Raw genomic sequence first — 16,922 nt, 5'->3', positions numbered from 1 at the left:
AAATCATTCAATGAATATTGAATCTCATTCCCGATTAGTACATTCAGACTGATCGAGAGTGAATTCAATTGCTGTTCTTGCATTCATAGCCGGAAAGATTTACCTTGTATCGCTGTTTTCACGTGATTCATTCTGTTTCAATTTTTGTTGTTTTTTTAGAGGCATGTTTGAGAATTGCAGAGCTAAAAACCAATGTACTCACAAATGCATTTGCACACCATACATATTTGGGGAAATAAAAATAACTTCCTAAATAATTCAAGCTATATATTAAAATTACATATAGTTGGATTAATAATGAAGTCAACCACAAATGTGATTACATATATATTAAATGATTAAAATATAACAACAACGAAACAGGAATGATCTTTGTTATCCATTATCTGTTTAAAAATCTGAAAAAGAGAAAAAATTATGGGTTGCAAACAAACCTTCAAATATTCACAGTAAAAATTTAAAAACAAATATAGTCGGTCGTTGTTTTTGCAACTATATTTTTTAGTCTGTTGATCTGTTATATTAGTATAAAAAAAGTATAATGAATAGCAAATCCATGTTGTCTTGGTTAATCTTATGAACTATACTTTTTTTAGAATTCTCAGAACACATAATCTTTACGGTGTATAGAAGATAGCCATATCAACCAGTTAATCTTTATCTATGGTGAGTTTATCAGCAATATGTATAGTACTCAATCCTACCTACAATGTATAGTCTGCACTTGAAACTCTTTATAACCCAGTATACCTCTATATACCTATTTTATATCTTGAATACCGATACATATGCTAACGGAAAGAAAATGGCAGAAGATACTAAGGAGACAACCAAAAATCATATATCGAAATACCAATGACTAACAGAAAAACGACGCAAAGTCAAATCTCTGTTTAAAAATACATTGACAGAAAATCAAACACTGAGCAGCTCAAAATAACTAGAAATAGGTAGCGATAAGTTCATATTATCCGGACAGGTATTTCAGAAAGAATAACTTGTCTTAAGATCACGATCGGTGCTAAACCATTTATTTAAAAAACAAAATGTTAGAATTAACTTCGTCATCGCTGTTATAGTTTGATCATAGAAATACCAAGAACCATGTCCTAATTTGGAAGATTATTCTGACCAAATCGGATGGGTATGAATTGTATTCCTTATCGAAATGTTTGTTCTTAAAACCAAGATTATTTTGAATATGATATTTAATCAAAATATTTCATTTTCCAATAATACCGTTAGCACAGTAGAATAATCTTACGATGATTGCAATATATGTTGTTTATTAGAGACCCAGTAATTATATATACTGCATGCAAGCTGATCATTATATCACTTTGACACGAAATGTGAGAGCAACGTCCGAGATGAACGATAAGGTTCTATTTTTAAGTTGTTATGATGACATAGCAAACCATTTGTGAATGCAAAATGAGGCCAAGAAAAACAATCATATTGCGTTGTGTGCTTTTAAAAACTTATACAAACTGCTATATATTGACTTATTTATAAGGTTTTGTTAATTTTCTGTTATTAAGTTATATGATAACTTGAAAACAATTTAAGAGCAAAATAGTTTTTGCACACATTTGTAGTGTATAGACTATTAAATTACAAAACAGAGAACGTATGTTAGAATTGATACTCACCACAAAAACGACAATACGAGCCTGTTCTTTTTTCATTGACATATGTCTAAATTTTATTCCATCAAATTGATCTGGTCCCAGCAATGAAATATATCCCTAAATTAAAACGAGTTAGATTATTTAAATCGATGTTACCATGCACTACAATCGTCCGACAATGTACTGTCTTTACTTGCCTGTCGCAATGTCAAATGTTTAGGAACCCCAGAAGTGGTCACAAGACTGACATCGTTCTTAACGGAATGGAAACCATTTCCTACTCGGCACGATTTAAAAGTACTTTGTCGCCTCATTATGACACTATCACGTGTACTAGAGCTGTATTGTCTTTTCGGAATGACTCGTCTTAGGCATCCACAACATGGAAACCACAGGAACATCAAAGTTGCTAAATCAGCCTGAAATATATAGAAGAATTTTAATTTGACATAAATGAAGGAGATATAGGGAAAACGTCAATCAGACGGCAACCTTACAGAAATAACTGTTTCTATTATAATTTATCAGCCTTTGTGTAACTTCCGGCTTTAAAGTAAAATCTGATTGTAAAATGACTGTGTTGGTTTCTGCTAGAATCATATATTGAGTTATTTTAAACTTAGTCTGTAAAAGACTAGAAAGATACCAAAAGCGACACCAAACCAAAACAGCTAGGACAAAACAAAACTCGACCACATTTAATACGATTGCCTTTGATAATAAGAGTTTTAAGTTTAATATCCGTATTATCCATGATTTATCTCAATGGAATGCTATCATGGTAGAAAGTTTCGGGAACTTATTTTTTAACCTAAACTATAACATTTTTCTAAGTATGACCACACATATATTATTGTTTTCTTATTTAAAATGTAAACATAAATGTATTATTATTTTTATTTTCTGGACGCGTATTAATTGGCAATGCTTATCAGATTTAACTGCATTTCAAAAGAAAAACATGAGATCGGGTGCATTTTTGGCAATATCCATTCGGTAGATGAGGAATGCAAAGCACTTGTTAAACCAAGAAAATAATTGAAAACGTTTACCATATATCATGTAAACACTAGAAAATTTCAAGTACATTTTACTATACAACTTCAGCGCATATTGTTAGACATATGGAAATCCCGGATCATGGGTCACGTGCCTTAAACTCTCGCATTATGTCAATCAAACAGTAAGATATTTCTCCTAAATGATATTGATGAATAAAACATTAGCAACCATTAAAAGTCAATGTAGCACTTTAGTATTCATCAAACAATGGTCATGGGATACAGTTCTGAATTCCAACACCGAATGTGCTGTAATGACATTCATTTCGCAGAAGTGAGAATCGGACTTCGGTTTCCGGCTGATGCGTGAGACGATGTAGGTTGACAGTTTTTCATGCGGGCACCGGAACAAAAGTAAAAGTTGTGGTATTATTTGCATATGAAATATTAATGCACCAGAGACCAATCTTGGACAAAGGGTGTAAATCACTACCGATCACCGTTCTTCAACAATGAGTAAAACTATCTTTAAGAACAATCGGTATGTTGGATCGTATTACAAGCATATTATTAGTACTGTGGATTCATTAGTATTCGTTGAATACCAATTATCGTGTGTTTTGTTGGTACAGGTGAACCACGAAATCAGAGATTGGCAAAACCACGAAATCAAATATCCACGAATATGCAAGTTTTCAGCAATCCACAGAAATAAATGAACCCACTGTAGTACAAATGTACATGTATTATCATTTTTAGCATTATCATTAATATTTTTTGTAGTTTCCTATTCTATAATTTAATTTACTATTTCTAATGCATTCAAGTGTATGAAAGTAATTCCACATCTTTTTCATTTGAATGGTACAAAACAGAATAAACTAAAAGTTGTAGAAGACAATTTTTTCCATTGCATTTCTGGAGTCCTACTCAAAAACATAAATTGACGTTCAAACAAAAATGAAGCAAAATATTACAAAATCTCTCCAACAACATAATTTAACATTGGAATTAAACCAAAATCGACATATGTTGGTTTATTCGTTTATGACCTTACAACTTTATGAATGAGAATTTAAATACATAACATCTACAGGTCACCTGTCTATAAAAAATCTCTTTTATAACGGTTCTGACAACACCAGATATACAAGTACCTTCCTGGTTATTGCTACTTACCCTAAAATTTGCATTCGTAAATCCATATATTAATGGATTGGCAAAACTATTGGACATTGCTAGCCAATGAACACAGAGATAAATAGTCATTAAAGTCATGGCGTCTTCCATTGTTTCGTAATGAAGTATTTCCGGCTTGAAGTCCAAGATCATTGTAAATACATGAATAGGAAGCCAGCACAATCCAAAGACTGCAACTACTATAACTAGCATCTTTACGATCTGAAAAAGACATAAAATGCAAAATATCAAGAGCTTGATTGCTTTGCACCTTTCACCTGTGGATATAATATATTCACTCCATGGTGTTGGTTCTTTCACAACACACTTCCATGTTCTAAAATATTTCGATAAACAACATTTTGATGCACAGAAAACACACTTGGAGTCATACGTAAGAGAAAAACAAAAAGGCATATAGACAAAGCACATTACCAAAACCAAAGACAAGAAGACATAAAAAGTGCCATAGCATAATATCTCAATGACGGGATGTCAGGAATATGACAGTTGTTGTTCATGCGTTTGATGTGTTTTATCATTTGGTATTGCCATTTGATTAGGAACTTTCCGTTTCAAATTTTACTTGGGAGTTCAGTATTTTTTAGAGAATAAAAGAGTCATCAACTCCATTGGTTCGACTCAGAGGGAAACAGAACTAATGGAGCTTTTGGATATACTGATCAGACCGTTATTTACTTAAAGTTTATCATGTATCTTTATAGAACGTTTCGTCTATGTAACTCTATTTTACACCATTGGACATTAAATGGGGTTAAGATATCCGAAACGTTTGTAACGCTTTGCACATGTCAGGAAATTCGTCTGTGGTTGTCCTAATTCTCATATGAGGATGTGTGGTAGATCTTCGAAAGTAGTTAATTTGTTCAGATGCTGCCTAGCCTAGAGTCAATGCAAAGCTTGACAAATAATACTGAAACGTCGAGAAAAATATATAAATGTTTGAAAAGTGTTATTAAAAAAATATCGTTATAGATTGATTTGGCGATTACAACCGGATTTTAGGACAGCTGTTAAACACATTGGTTCGTTGCTTCATAAAAAGTAAAGATCGTGAAAACAACTTAATATTTCTTTTGATAAGGTCAAGATGTAAATAACAAAAAATGTAAACTCACACAAATATTAGCAATAAGATGTTTTGAAAGATCTTAAAATCAAAATACTACTTTAAAATTTAATTGTTATACTGTATGTTGAATATACGTTAACATATTTTGACTGAATTCAGAATATTTAATACGCACTGAATATATGACCGCAAACTTTTAAAATCGATTAATGTCTTTGCACGAAAGCGCATTGCAAAAAGATCTAACTTACCAAACAGTATTCATGAGATTTACTGGTTTAGGTATACCCCTGGTAAAAATATAGACTCAGATAGAAGTCTTTTTTCTTATCACTAATTGAGATATATGACTTTACGATGACATGCATATACACATTTTGAATTAACTGTTGAATCAGCTGTGTATTGGAATGTGGATGTTATTGAGTACCACAGGTGTACAAAATAGGAACAATTATTTTATCCAGCCTACTTCATAACAATGTAAAAGAAGTTCCGTGTACCGTCTAGAGAGCTAGTTTAGACGTTTGACAGATCAAAACAAAGAGCTATGTAGTCTATAATTAAATATTCCTTATATCTCATAATGTTTTATCACAAAATTTATCCAGAGTGGCAAACAAACAACACAGAAATACCCATATCGAGGTAACAATATACAAGAAATATACACACATAATGAAAAAAGAACTTTATATATTCTTTAATCAGAAGCGCTTTTCTAGAGTTCCTTCGATGGGAACACTCAAATTCCAAAATTGTTAATTTAAGGATTATAATTGCTTGAATTCGTGATGATAAATCATAATTGCGATAAGGTTTTGATTGTATCTGCTCTTTTACTATACCATCCTCTTGTCTCTAGTTGATAGTTGTTGCATTGGAAATCAACTACATCTATTTAAGTATACATTCTAATTTAAGTCTTCATTTTATATCTATTTATTTTCGCTTGCTCTTGTTTGTGCCTTTTTAGGTTAATTATGTTAGTGAACTTGTATCATATATACATGCGTATCTGTTTTTCTTTTTTTCTATTACATGGAAGAAATAAGAGCACTATGATAAGAATATCCCTTTATTTATTTGTATTCTGTAATTCAATTACTGATTTACATAAACAATATTAGCGGTAATTATAAAGAAACAGAATCTTGCGTGTAATAGCTTCTACTAGTAAACGATACAAATTGTTGATATAAGTAATAACATCTACTATCAACAGACGCATCTGATGCTAGTTAATATGTCCAGTGTTGTATTGTCATCTTGGAAGACCAAGTAACGGCCTCGCTGGTTTAAATATTTTGACCTTTCTTTCATGGACTACAGTCATACGTACCATTTAAAACATAGATCAATGTAATAAAGTTGTTTGATGCTATATCTGTTTTAATTTGTTTTCAATCTCATAAACCAATTTTTTTCTTAATATGCCCCTCCTTAACACTCTCTTCTCAAGTTAATAAAACCTCATAAAAGAGCTGCTGCGGTTGAGACGAAATCATTTACACGAAACAGGGAAATATTGATTAACAAAACAGCTGGTGATAGGTTTATACCCAGGATAATACTGAAGGTGTACCAATCGAATTGGTGTATTACTTTCTATTACTTTCTGACATTCCACTAATTGTCATATTTACATCATGTCAAGCAATCGGAGTTTTTTCTAAGGTTACTTATATAATGGAGATTCTGACTTCATTACTTTCGCCAGAACAGATCAAAGTGTCTATATATCATAATTTTCGTATAGAACGTTTCACGATTGTGAGATTATGTTCTAGGCGTTTGGTAATCAAGTGTGCATAAAATTATTATGTCTGTTTTATCCGTATTTAATGATTTCAACAAACTAGATCATTATTTAGATATTCGATGATTGCAATGTTTGATATTTGTACTCAACCGAATTGCTTAATTGCTCTAATATTTGAAACGATATTAGTAGATACAATATACATATTTAACGAAGGCAAACATGTTTATGCAACTGGTTCTTGATATATATTTGTACACACATGTACTTGAAAAAGCCTGGTTGAGATTTTTAACAACTTCTATGACAAGAGGGGAATACATGTGTTTGAGCCAACCCACCCTCTCGATCAGTTTGAGATGGTTTAACGCCCTATAATTTGTTAAAAACATCAATATTATTATATCGAAAAATCATTTTCTGTCTGTTTTCCACACGTGAAAAAATTGGGTGGACTTCAACAAATATTCATGATTTTTTTATTACGTTTTTTATCCCAAATTAGTTTATGATGAACAAACTGAAAATATATCGTTTTAATTTTGTTGTAAAACAACAAGAAAGATGGCCTTAGTTTTCCATTCTCCTAGAAAAAAATCATTCCCAATAATTTAAGACGCTATCTTCAGATATTATTTTTGAACAGCATATTTGTGGTCCAGTTTTTCTTCATTTTCATTCAAATGTATTTTCCCCACATTCATACAAAATAGTGCACAAACTGTAGCTTTAAAACAATCTCGGTGACAAAAACTATTGTTCATATAAAAGTAAAGAGATACTTTCCGGAAACATATTATCAAACTTTATCAACCAAAGTAACATTTAGTTAAGAATCCCAAGACACTTAAAGTGTTAAAAATCTACAAATTACTATATAAATGGAAGTTTAAAATAAGATAATTTGAGTAGCATTTTAGTCTACAAAAGAGTTTCAATGAATCAGTAACATGAGATAACATTAATGTACCCAAGAGAACAGTTCGACACAAATTGGCAGATAAAGCAATTGTTATCGTAACGTCGTTCAGTGCAAAGCTTTTGTATAATTTGAGTTTTTAAGTGAGATCGAATAAATTGAAAAATGTTTTGATTGTATTTGTATTTTTTATCTGGTGATAAATATACAAAATAATCTCGATCTTTAACTTGTACAACTGCAACAACGACAACAAGAAATATAAAAAATTCTAATGATTCAAATAGAAAAGACACAGGGATAAAATCACAGAAAAAGTGTAAATGTTGAAGGAACTAGAAATGATATTACTTGATGTTCTTGAAGAAACCAAGCTTCAAAAGAATATAGAAAACCTGTTGATTGTGTCGCATAAAAGGAAGAAAGAAGTAATGACATGTACGACTAGATCAAGAAGGTCGTCAAATTGAGGAATATAGCTGCATGTTAGATATTCACCATGAGGTTGTACTTTACTTTGCAAAAGAAAAGTTACCATTAACATATACTTCATGGTTAAGAAGAATTAAACAAAGACAACAAATCAAAGCGAATTATTTTGGTGCCGACGGAGTAACACATATCAGAAGATGAAAACATATAAATATATTCTTATCAATTAAAGGATAAACTTTTATAAGATTTCAATCAGTTAATGAAGATAGAGAAAAGAAATACAGAATATATATTACATACATCTTGCATTAATTTGTATATCGGTAACGCTAAATTTTATCTACAAACTTGTCCGACTACTGTACTTACAAAAGACGCTACAGCCGTCGGACAGCGAAATTACATTTATAACTCTGATTTATTTAGTGTACACCAAAAATACATAATTCTCTGACCACTGCAAACAAATATAGAAAACATTATCCATAAATACATCAAAGTAAACCTATGAACTACCAATAACATACAATTAATACTACTCGAATTGTAGGGAATTGATAATATGTCTGAAATTTCAAATAATACTAGTGGTGAAGATTTAGCTTGTTTGTAGCTAGAACACAAATCATGAAATTCTCAAAAGTAAAAAAATGTTACCCATAATAATCCCATTTTATCTATACTGGTTGCTATTTCGCATTTTATTTATGAGGTATAAAATGAACCAGTTATTGAACTATAGGTGATTTTGTTTTTTATTTCCATCTCGTTACATATACTGTTTCTTTGGTGTAAAGCATTTTATTCACATTTGAAATAGCTTATCAAAAAAACATTTACTCTAATACATGTATTCTTTCCATGCAATTGCAATTTTATAGATATTCCTAACACGAAAAGTTAGAAATCAAATTCGATTTGATAATTTTTCGTAATTTAATTTATTGCATTTTCGAAAACTTGGTAATGTTTAACATTCTTAAGTTAATGGATCTTAATTTTTTACAGGATTGTCTGATTGATTGTAATGATTTACCCATGCGCTTTGGTTAAGACTCGAGCTAAATACAATACAATGATGATATAAACATTGTAATAGTACTAATCTTGTAAGCAGGCTCAATTATTTCCGTCTCTTGTGGTACATATTAAGTAGGACATAAATAACTGATTATTGTTTGGCACTAGGTCAGATTATATCTCAAGTTGAAATATACATTGTATTATAAAGAAAAAACTACTGAACTGACGTTGACTCTTAAACAAAATGTGTATCATGACCATGTTAAATAAACTCATCATAGATACCAGGATTGAAATATTGTATTTGCGCCGGACGCGCGTTTCGTCTACTAAAGACTCATCAGAGACACTAGAATCAAAAAATTAAAAAGGTCAAACATAGTACGAAGTCGAAAATCATTGAGGACCGAAAGTTCCTTAATGTTTTCGAAATATAGCTAAGGTAATATATTCTTGAGGTAGAAAAACATTTGTATTTAAAAGTTCAAAGTTTTGTTAACAGTTAATTTATAATTATGAGTATATCAATGATAATTCAAGTCAACACAAGAGTGCTGAAAACTGGGCTAGTGATACCCTCAACATTAGATCAAAGGAATACTCATGGACTTTTAAAAGGCCGGTTGTTTAAACCCGATAGGCCTTTAATGTAAGAAACCTATGAACTGATAGATCGTAAAACTATCCCGATAGTACGAAATGATTATTTGACTACTGTATTTGGAAATTTTCGATTATCAATAACTCTCTCTCTTAGTATACATAAGAAATGAAACTGTAAGAGCAAATTTAGAACTTAAACCTTTCGATCAAATATTTTAGGTCTTAGCATCAATTACTACAAACTATGGTGGCCGGTTAATGCCATTTCGCGCTTTCGCCTTTCATATTATATAGGGCGAAAACGAGAAAACACGAAGTCGCGAAATCGAGAAGTCGAAAACGCGAAAACGCGAAAACGCGAAGTCGAAATTGCGAAACCGATTTCTCGTTTTCGCGATTTCGGTTTTTCGTCTTTTCGCGTTTAAACGATATACATGTTATTATAACATAACATTTTAATTATAATTGGAGACAAGACTACAAAGTATAAGTCATTCAAATGATTCTCATATAAATTTCATATCTGTGGTTTACTATTATTTTCATAAATTAGACAATTCCTTTACATTCATTGTTTCAAATACTCTCACAAGTCATTATCTTTTTAAAAGTGTCAAATTTATTAGTTAAGCCACAATGTAAACTATAGGCGGTTTTTGTTGTTGAAATTATATTTTGTTTATATACATCTATTGTTTACATGCATATATTAGTAGATTAATTATGCTTTAGTCATGTAGTTGATATTGTATATAGAGAGCCTTATTTAAAATTAGTTTAATCTAAATGAGTTACTCTATTTAAATAAAGATATTAATATTATCATTATTATTATTATTATTGTTATTATTATTATTATTATTATTATTATTATTATTATTATTATTATTATTATTATTATTATTATTATTATTATTATTATTATTATTATTATTATTATTATTATTATTATTATTATTATTACTGAAAAAATTTAAAAACAGATGCATTTGTAAAAAATGCCTTTGAGTTTACCATTTGCTTGAAATCATACTTTTGACATTTTAAAATATATTTGTTAATTGACCAGATTCAGTTTTTCTATCTGTTTTGTTAATCTGGTTCTGACACGTGGAGGATTGTTGTTATTGTCTACCGTATTCAACAGTATATCCCTTGTCCCTTGGTGTCTCGTGTAGATGAACAAATTTCCATCTTTAAAATTTTAAATATTAATCAATGCGTTTAGTAATATATGGGAAGCACATTCTACATTTACATGAATTTTCCATAAATCCAGGTTACTTTTTGTTAAAATTAAAAGAACATGCGACAGGTTTAGGATATCTTTGCTAAGATCAACCTACGACAGTTTTGAGGCGAGGTCTTGGGCAGTCCTAAGAGGATCATAAGATATTCTAGTATCTCATAACAGGTCTTCGGATAGCTTCGTCCCAAGTTTTATTTGACAAAAATCTTATCTCCACAATGTATTAAATTTTAAACGTTTTTTACACAAGCTAATTTAAATATTAAAAATTTTAGATTAACAACAAGAGCATTAAATGAAAGATTATGTAGTTTAAGTAACCATGGCGATAATAATGATTAATTTCGTGTTTTTTTTAAATGTCCAAACTACAACTTTCAGCAAATTGTACATTCAAAGGCATTTTATACAAATGCACCTGTTTTCAAATTTGTTCAGTAATTGTCAACAAAGAATGTAGAGAAATTGTCTAATTTATGAAAATATTTAAAACACGTCACAGATATGAAATTTATATGACAATCATTTGAATGACTTATACTTTGTAGTCTTGTCTCCAATTATATTTGAAAGAGGGACGAAAGATACCAAAAGGACAGTCAAACTCATAAATCGAAAATAAACTGACAACGCCATGGCTAAAAATGAAAAGGACAAACAGACAAATAATAGTACACATGACACAACATAGAAAACTAAAGAATAAACAACACGAACCCCACCAAAAACAAGGGGTGATCTCAGATGCTCCGGAAGGGTGAGCAGATCCTGCTCAACATGTGACACCAGTCGTGTTGCTTATAAGATAACAAATCCGGTAAATAGTCTAATTCGGTAGGTCACATTTATGAAAGTGAAGGGGATTGTAGTTACGACGTAAGGAACATGTCCGATATCATTTGTGAAACGGTTAATCCATAACGGTCAACCAACTCGTAATGGCGTCCGTAAAATTTACGAAGAGATGATTTCAACTTCAACATTTGGAACTCTTGATATAATAGCTTCCTTGTGAGCAACAACCCTCTATCAAGAAAATCATGATAGGAAATGCAAGCACGGGAATATCGTATCAATTGGGAGATATATACACCGTATGCAGGTGCTGCTGGAACATATAACATGTATATCGTAAAATCACGAAAAGGCGAAATCGCGAAAACGCAAAATTTCGAAATTGCAAAAACGCGAAATTGGTTTCGCGTTTTCGCGTTTCCGTGTTTTCGGTTTTTCGACTTCGCGTTTTCGCTTTCGCATTTTCGCGTTTTCGACTTCGCGGAAAGCTTTTGTTTAGATCCAATGCATACAGCTTTCGTTTTAGATACACAAAGAATACTTTATCATAAATAATTACTAATGTATAAAGCAAAACATGGCTTAGCTCCTGAATATATGTCCAGTCTTATTTTATCAGCTTCTGCAAACCAGAAATGCAATACGAGATTTTCATCCTCAGATAATTTCTTAATTCCAAAACCAAATACAGAGTTGTATAAGTCTAGTTTCTCTTACACTGGACCAAAAGTATGGAATTGTCTTCTTAATTCAATTAAAACATCAAATACAGTGTCAGAGTTTAAACATAACTACAAATCAATGTACTTTTAATATTACCATGATATGTGTACTGTATTGCCATATCATAATTGTTTATTGTATTTTTAAATTGTATTTAATGTTTATTTATCATTATTATTGAAAATGTATTGTTTATTTCTAAGGTAATTATTATTGCATTAAGAGAGCCTTATTGAAAATTGGGGTAATCCAAATGAGTTACTCTCTCTAAATTAAGATATTATTATTATTATAATTGTACATTTACAGCCATTTTATTGTCATCACACCAGCGAAAACTATCTTGTAAAACCGTATTAAGTTTTTGACTGATGTAACTTTTGTTTTGTCCAATGACTGATATGGTGCTATCATCAGCATATAAAATCGGTGTTATGATTAGGATTAGACAAAGGAAGATTATTAATAAAAATTAAAAGCAACACCGGTCCTAATACGGATCCTTGAGGTACACCCGTTTTTGTTTTTGTACGTCTGGTAATGTATTTGAAATAGATACTTTCTGATATCTGTCAGCCAAATATGATGTAAGCCAGTTGAAGGACGCCTCCGGGTGCGGGAATTTCTCGCTACATTGAAGACCTGTTGGTGACCTTCTGCTGTTGTTTTTTTCTATGGTCGGGTTGTTGTCTCTTTGGCACATTCCCCATTTCCATTCTCAATTTTATAATGAAGTATAAGCAAATTTGTATTTGTTTAATTTTTTAAAAAGCAGTTCATGATTAAGAAATTCAAAGGCTATAGCTAGATCTAGAAACACTGCTCCAACAAGATCGTCATCATCAATGGCTTTAAGCCACTTATCTATTAAAGCTGTTAACGCAGTTTGACAAGAATGGTTTGCAGTGACACTCGAATAGAGGACAAAAATTCTTAAAAGTTTTGCCAAATGCAGCTAAGGTAATCTATTCCTAAGGTAGAAATGCCTAAGAATTTCAAAAATTCTAAAGTAAACAGTTAATTTATAAATATGACCATATCAATGACAATTCATGTTAGCACAGAACTGACTGTTCCTAGAGGGGGCCCGCTCTAGTCCTGTTTCAGTGATTCCCTAAATAATCAATAAAATTTTTAACCACCTATGCTATATATAAGTAACATCGATACTGTCCTGCATTGGCGGCTGTGCTGTTATAATAGACTGTTTCGTACCGAACGCAGACGAAAAACTTAAATTTTTGAAAAATATAAATGTATTAGTGTGAGGCTGATATAAAGGAACAAATGCGAGGCTCTTTGATTTCTTGTGTTGTTTCGTAGTACACTGTATATTGATTTTTTTTCTGCAACCAAGCACTTAGTTAAAAGTAAAGTATACAATCCATAGCCGTTGTCGTTATTTATAAATCGACATATGAGGATGAGGAACACTGAAGCTACACTATAATCATGACCATGAACTTTGACGTAAATAGTAATTCGACTATAATCGTTCGCTCACAATAGAAGCACACAGGAAGATTTTATTTTTGAAATAAAAGAAAAATACTATCGTTGTTTGTACAGTTTTTGCATGGATATGGTCGAGTGGCAAATTGCATGATAACGATTGATTGCACAAGAAAGTTGTAACCTCCTTGGATAGGATATATGAAGTGTCGCGCCATTTATGTATTATATATGTTTAAAATGAAAGTAAATTATTTTGGTATTTACTATCATAGAGTGGAGTGTCTAAATAAAAGGATATTGGAAAGTCGTTGGTTCCCATTTATACTGGTCTTTCTATTCTCTTTATTTTTTATCAAATATCATGTAGGTCGAAATATTGTAGCTACCATGTTTCCCTATTTCAATTACTTAATTTTGAGTGTATTAGTTTAACCCTTTTACATTGTTGATACATTGCTTGTTCTTTTTTAAATTATTTTTGGAAAGGAATTAATTAGTTCAAGCAAATATAACTAGCTCTGATAACAGTAGTGTAAATCTGTAGTGTGAGAAACTCATCATTGTTATTATGGTGGCCAAGCATGATGTAAAACAAAGTGTTTTTTTCTAACCGATTTGTAGACATACAGCAGAGTTTGGAAACACAATCATGTATTCTGGTAAAGCCATTGTTATAAAAACTGGTCATACGTTAATTAGTAAACCACCATTTTTTTTGGTCAGGATTGTACGCTTAAAAAAGAATGGAATGTAAATAACTTGATCTATTCTGAAAATGAGAATCATTTATTGTTATAACTGGTCGTAATTGTGTCATTGTTGTCGTTTTGAAGTGACCTATTTTCATTATATTGCCTTAAAACAAAATTGGTTACAATTTAGCATGAAAAAGGGTAAGTGATGGTTGAATCTAAAAAGGGAAAATCGTAATGTACATGTATCGTGCAAAATTGGTTTCAAACGTTCCTGTTATTAGTGAATACAAACAGAAGCTTACAAAGAAGCACACTAATTCTGTTTGACGTAGTCCGCACTTAAAACAATATCAGTAAAGATAACCACGTATACTTATTTTCTATTAAAGTAAGTTAAGATAACGAAAATAGTTGACAAACATTGTCGCACCGAATTCAGTTAGAAATATTCTTAACTAGATGGTTTTAGTATCAAATGTAAAAGAAACCAGGACATACTTGTGTAGGAACAAAAGTTTGATACGTATTAGATACAATGTATACGTACTGCATGTAAACACATCATGACAAAAAGTATGTATTGTTTTATGTTGTGCAGTTAGATCACGCTATATATATTTTTTACATCACTGGGTCGATACCTCTGCTGGTGGACTATCAGTCCCCGAGGGTATCATCAGCTCAGTAGTCAGTATTTCGGTACTGACATGATTAAACAAACTTTTCTAAAATGGTCCGTTTAAAAATTTATAAATTATTAAGAAACTAAGGTTTCAACTCCCTCAGGCAAAGTTGGCTTTAGATGAATTTGGCTATTTATTTTAGGTATTTTTGACATACAGCTCTTCAACGGTTTCGGTACTTATACATCTTCGGATTTCAAATGTTTGGCTTTGAGCGTTCCTGATGAAGGTAAATCCAGAAAAGCGCTTCGGACGCAAGAAATTAATAACGTGTTGTTTCAATATTTTTTACATCACTGGGTCGATACCTCTGCTGGTGGACTATCAGTCCCCGAGGGTATCATCAGCTCAGTAGTCAGTATTTCGGTACTGACATGATTAAACAAACTTTTCTAAAATGGTCCGTTTAAAAATTTATAAATTATTAAGAAACTAAGGTTTCAACTCCCTCAGGCAAAGTTGGCTTTAGATGAATTTGGCTATTTATTTTAGGTATTTTTGACATACAGCTCTTCAACGGTTTCGGTACTTATACATCTTCGGATTTCAAATGTTTGGCTTTGAGCGTTCCTGATGAAGGTAAATCCAGAAAAGCGCTTCGGACGCAAGAAATTAATAACGTGTTGTTTCAATATTTTTTACATCACTGGGTCGATACCTCTGCTGGTGGACTATCAGTCCCCGAGGGTATCACCAGCTCAGTAGTCAGTATTTCGGTACTGACATGATTAAACAAACTTTTCTAAAATGGTCCGTTTAAAAATTTATAAATTATTAAGAAACTAAGGTTTCAACTCCCTCAGGCAAAGTTGGCTTTAGATGAATTTGGCTATTTATTTTAGGTATTTTTGACATACAGCTCTTCAACGGTTTCGGTACTTATACATCTTCGGATTTCAAATGTTTGGCTTTGAGCGTTCCTGATGAAGGTAAATCCAGAAAAGCGCTTCGGACGCAAGAAATTAATAACGTGTTGTTTCAATATTTTTTTCTAGATAATGAGAAGGTTTGACGTTACAAAATATCTTTAAACAATTTAAGCAAGGAGAGGTCCTCCAATGTCTGTCACTTTTGTTTTTTCGTTATAATTTGGCTATTAAAGAGATCGTTGATTGTTTTCGCTTATATTTTCTCAATGGTTGTCATGTCGGGCCTATTTAATAGCCGACAATGCGATATGGGCTTTGCTCATTATTTTAGACCGATCTGTGACCTATAATTTATTAAATCCGTTTCATCTGGATTCTAATAGGTACTGTAATTAAAGTTATCTCTTTGGCAATCATATATTATTTTCATATTTCATTTTTGTATGTTCGTGATTGTATATATTCAACAATGTTCCTTACCACCTTGATCCTGCATGTGTTGGTAAAAAACAAAGGAACGAAGAAAAGGCGATTATGGTTCTATTTGCACGAAATCTTAAATATCAACGTAATCATATTCAATAAGCCTCCTTGATCCACAAATTAAATAGAAAACAACACGTGTGAATTAATATTTAATACCAGATATGCAATATATATAAATATTTAATAGAAATAGAATATACGATCACGCTACAGGGTCTTCTCAAATAATGAATTGCATTGTGTTTGTATTAAAAAGCATTTACGTAAGTGAAGTTCAGCGCCCTACATATTCCTGAACCTATCATGCTTACGTTACCAAAA

At 31.4% G+C, this 16,922-nt stretch overlaps 1 protein-coding gene across 1 annotated transcript in view; it reads right to left on the bottom strand.

Annotated features, from left to right (window-relative positions):
* Window positions 1-254: 254 nt before the first annotated feature.
* LOC139487871 (substance-K receptor-like) overlaps window positions 255-16,922 on the bottom strand; it is a 46,561-nt gene continuing 29,893 nt past the window's right edge. The window contains exons 2-4 of the mRNA XM_071273036.1: window positions 3,812-4,033; window positions 1,653-2,050; window positions 255-398 (exon numbers count right to left, since the gene is read on the bottom strand). Coding sequence (XP_071129137.1) covers window positions 1,784-2,050; window positions 3,812-4,033 — 489 coding nt within the window. The 3' untranslated portion in view covers window positions 255-398; window positions 1,653-1,783. The remainder of the gene's footprint in view (window positions 399-1,652; window positions 2,051-3,811; window positions 4,034-16,922) is intronic.

Source organism: Mytilus edulis, chromosome 9 (assembly GCF_963676685.1).
Source record: "Mytilus edulis chromosome 9, xbMytEdul2.2, whole genome shotgun sequence".
NCBI classification, from domain to species: Eukaryota; Metazoa; Mollusca; class Bivalvia; order Mytilida; family Mytilidae; genus Mytilus; species Mytilus edulis.
Note: the sequence above shows the minus strand (reverse complement) of the source record. Positions and strands in the feature narration are given on the sequence as shown.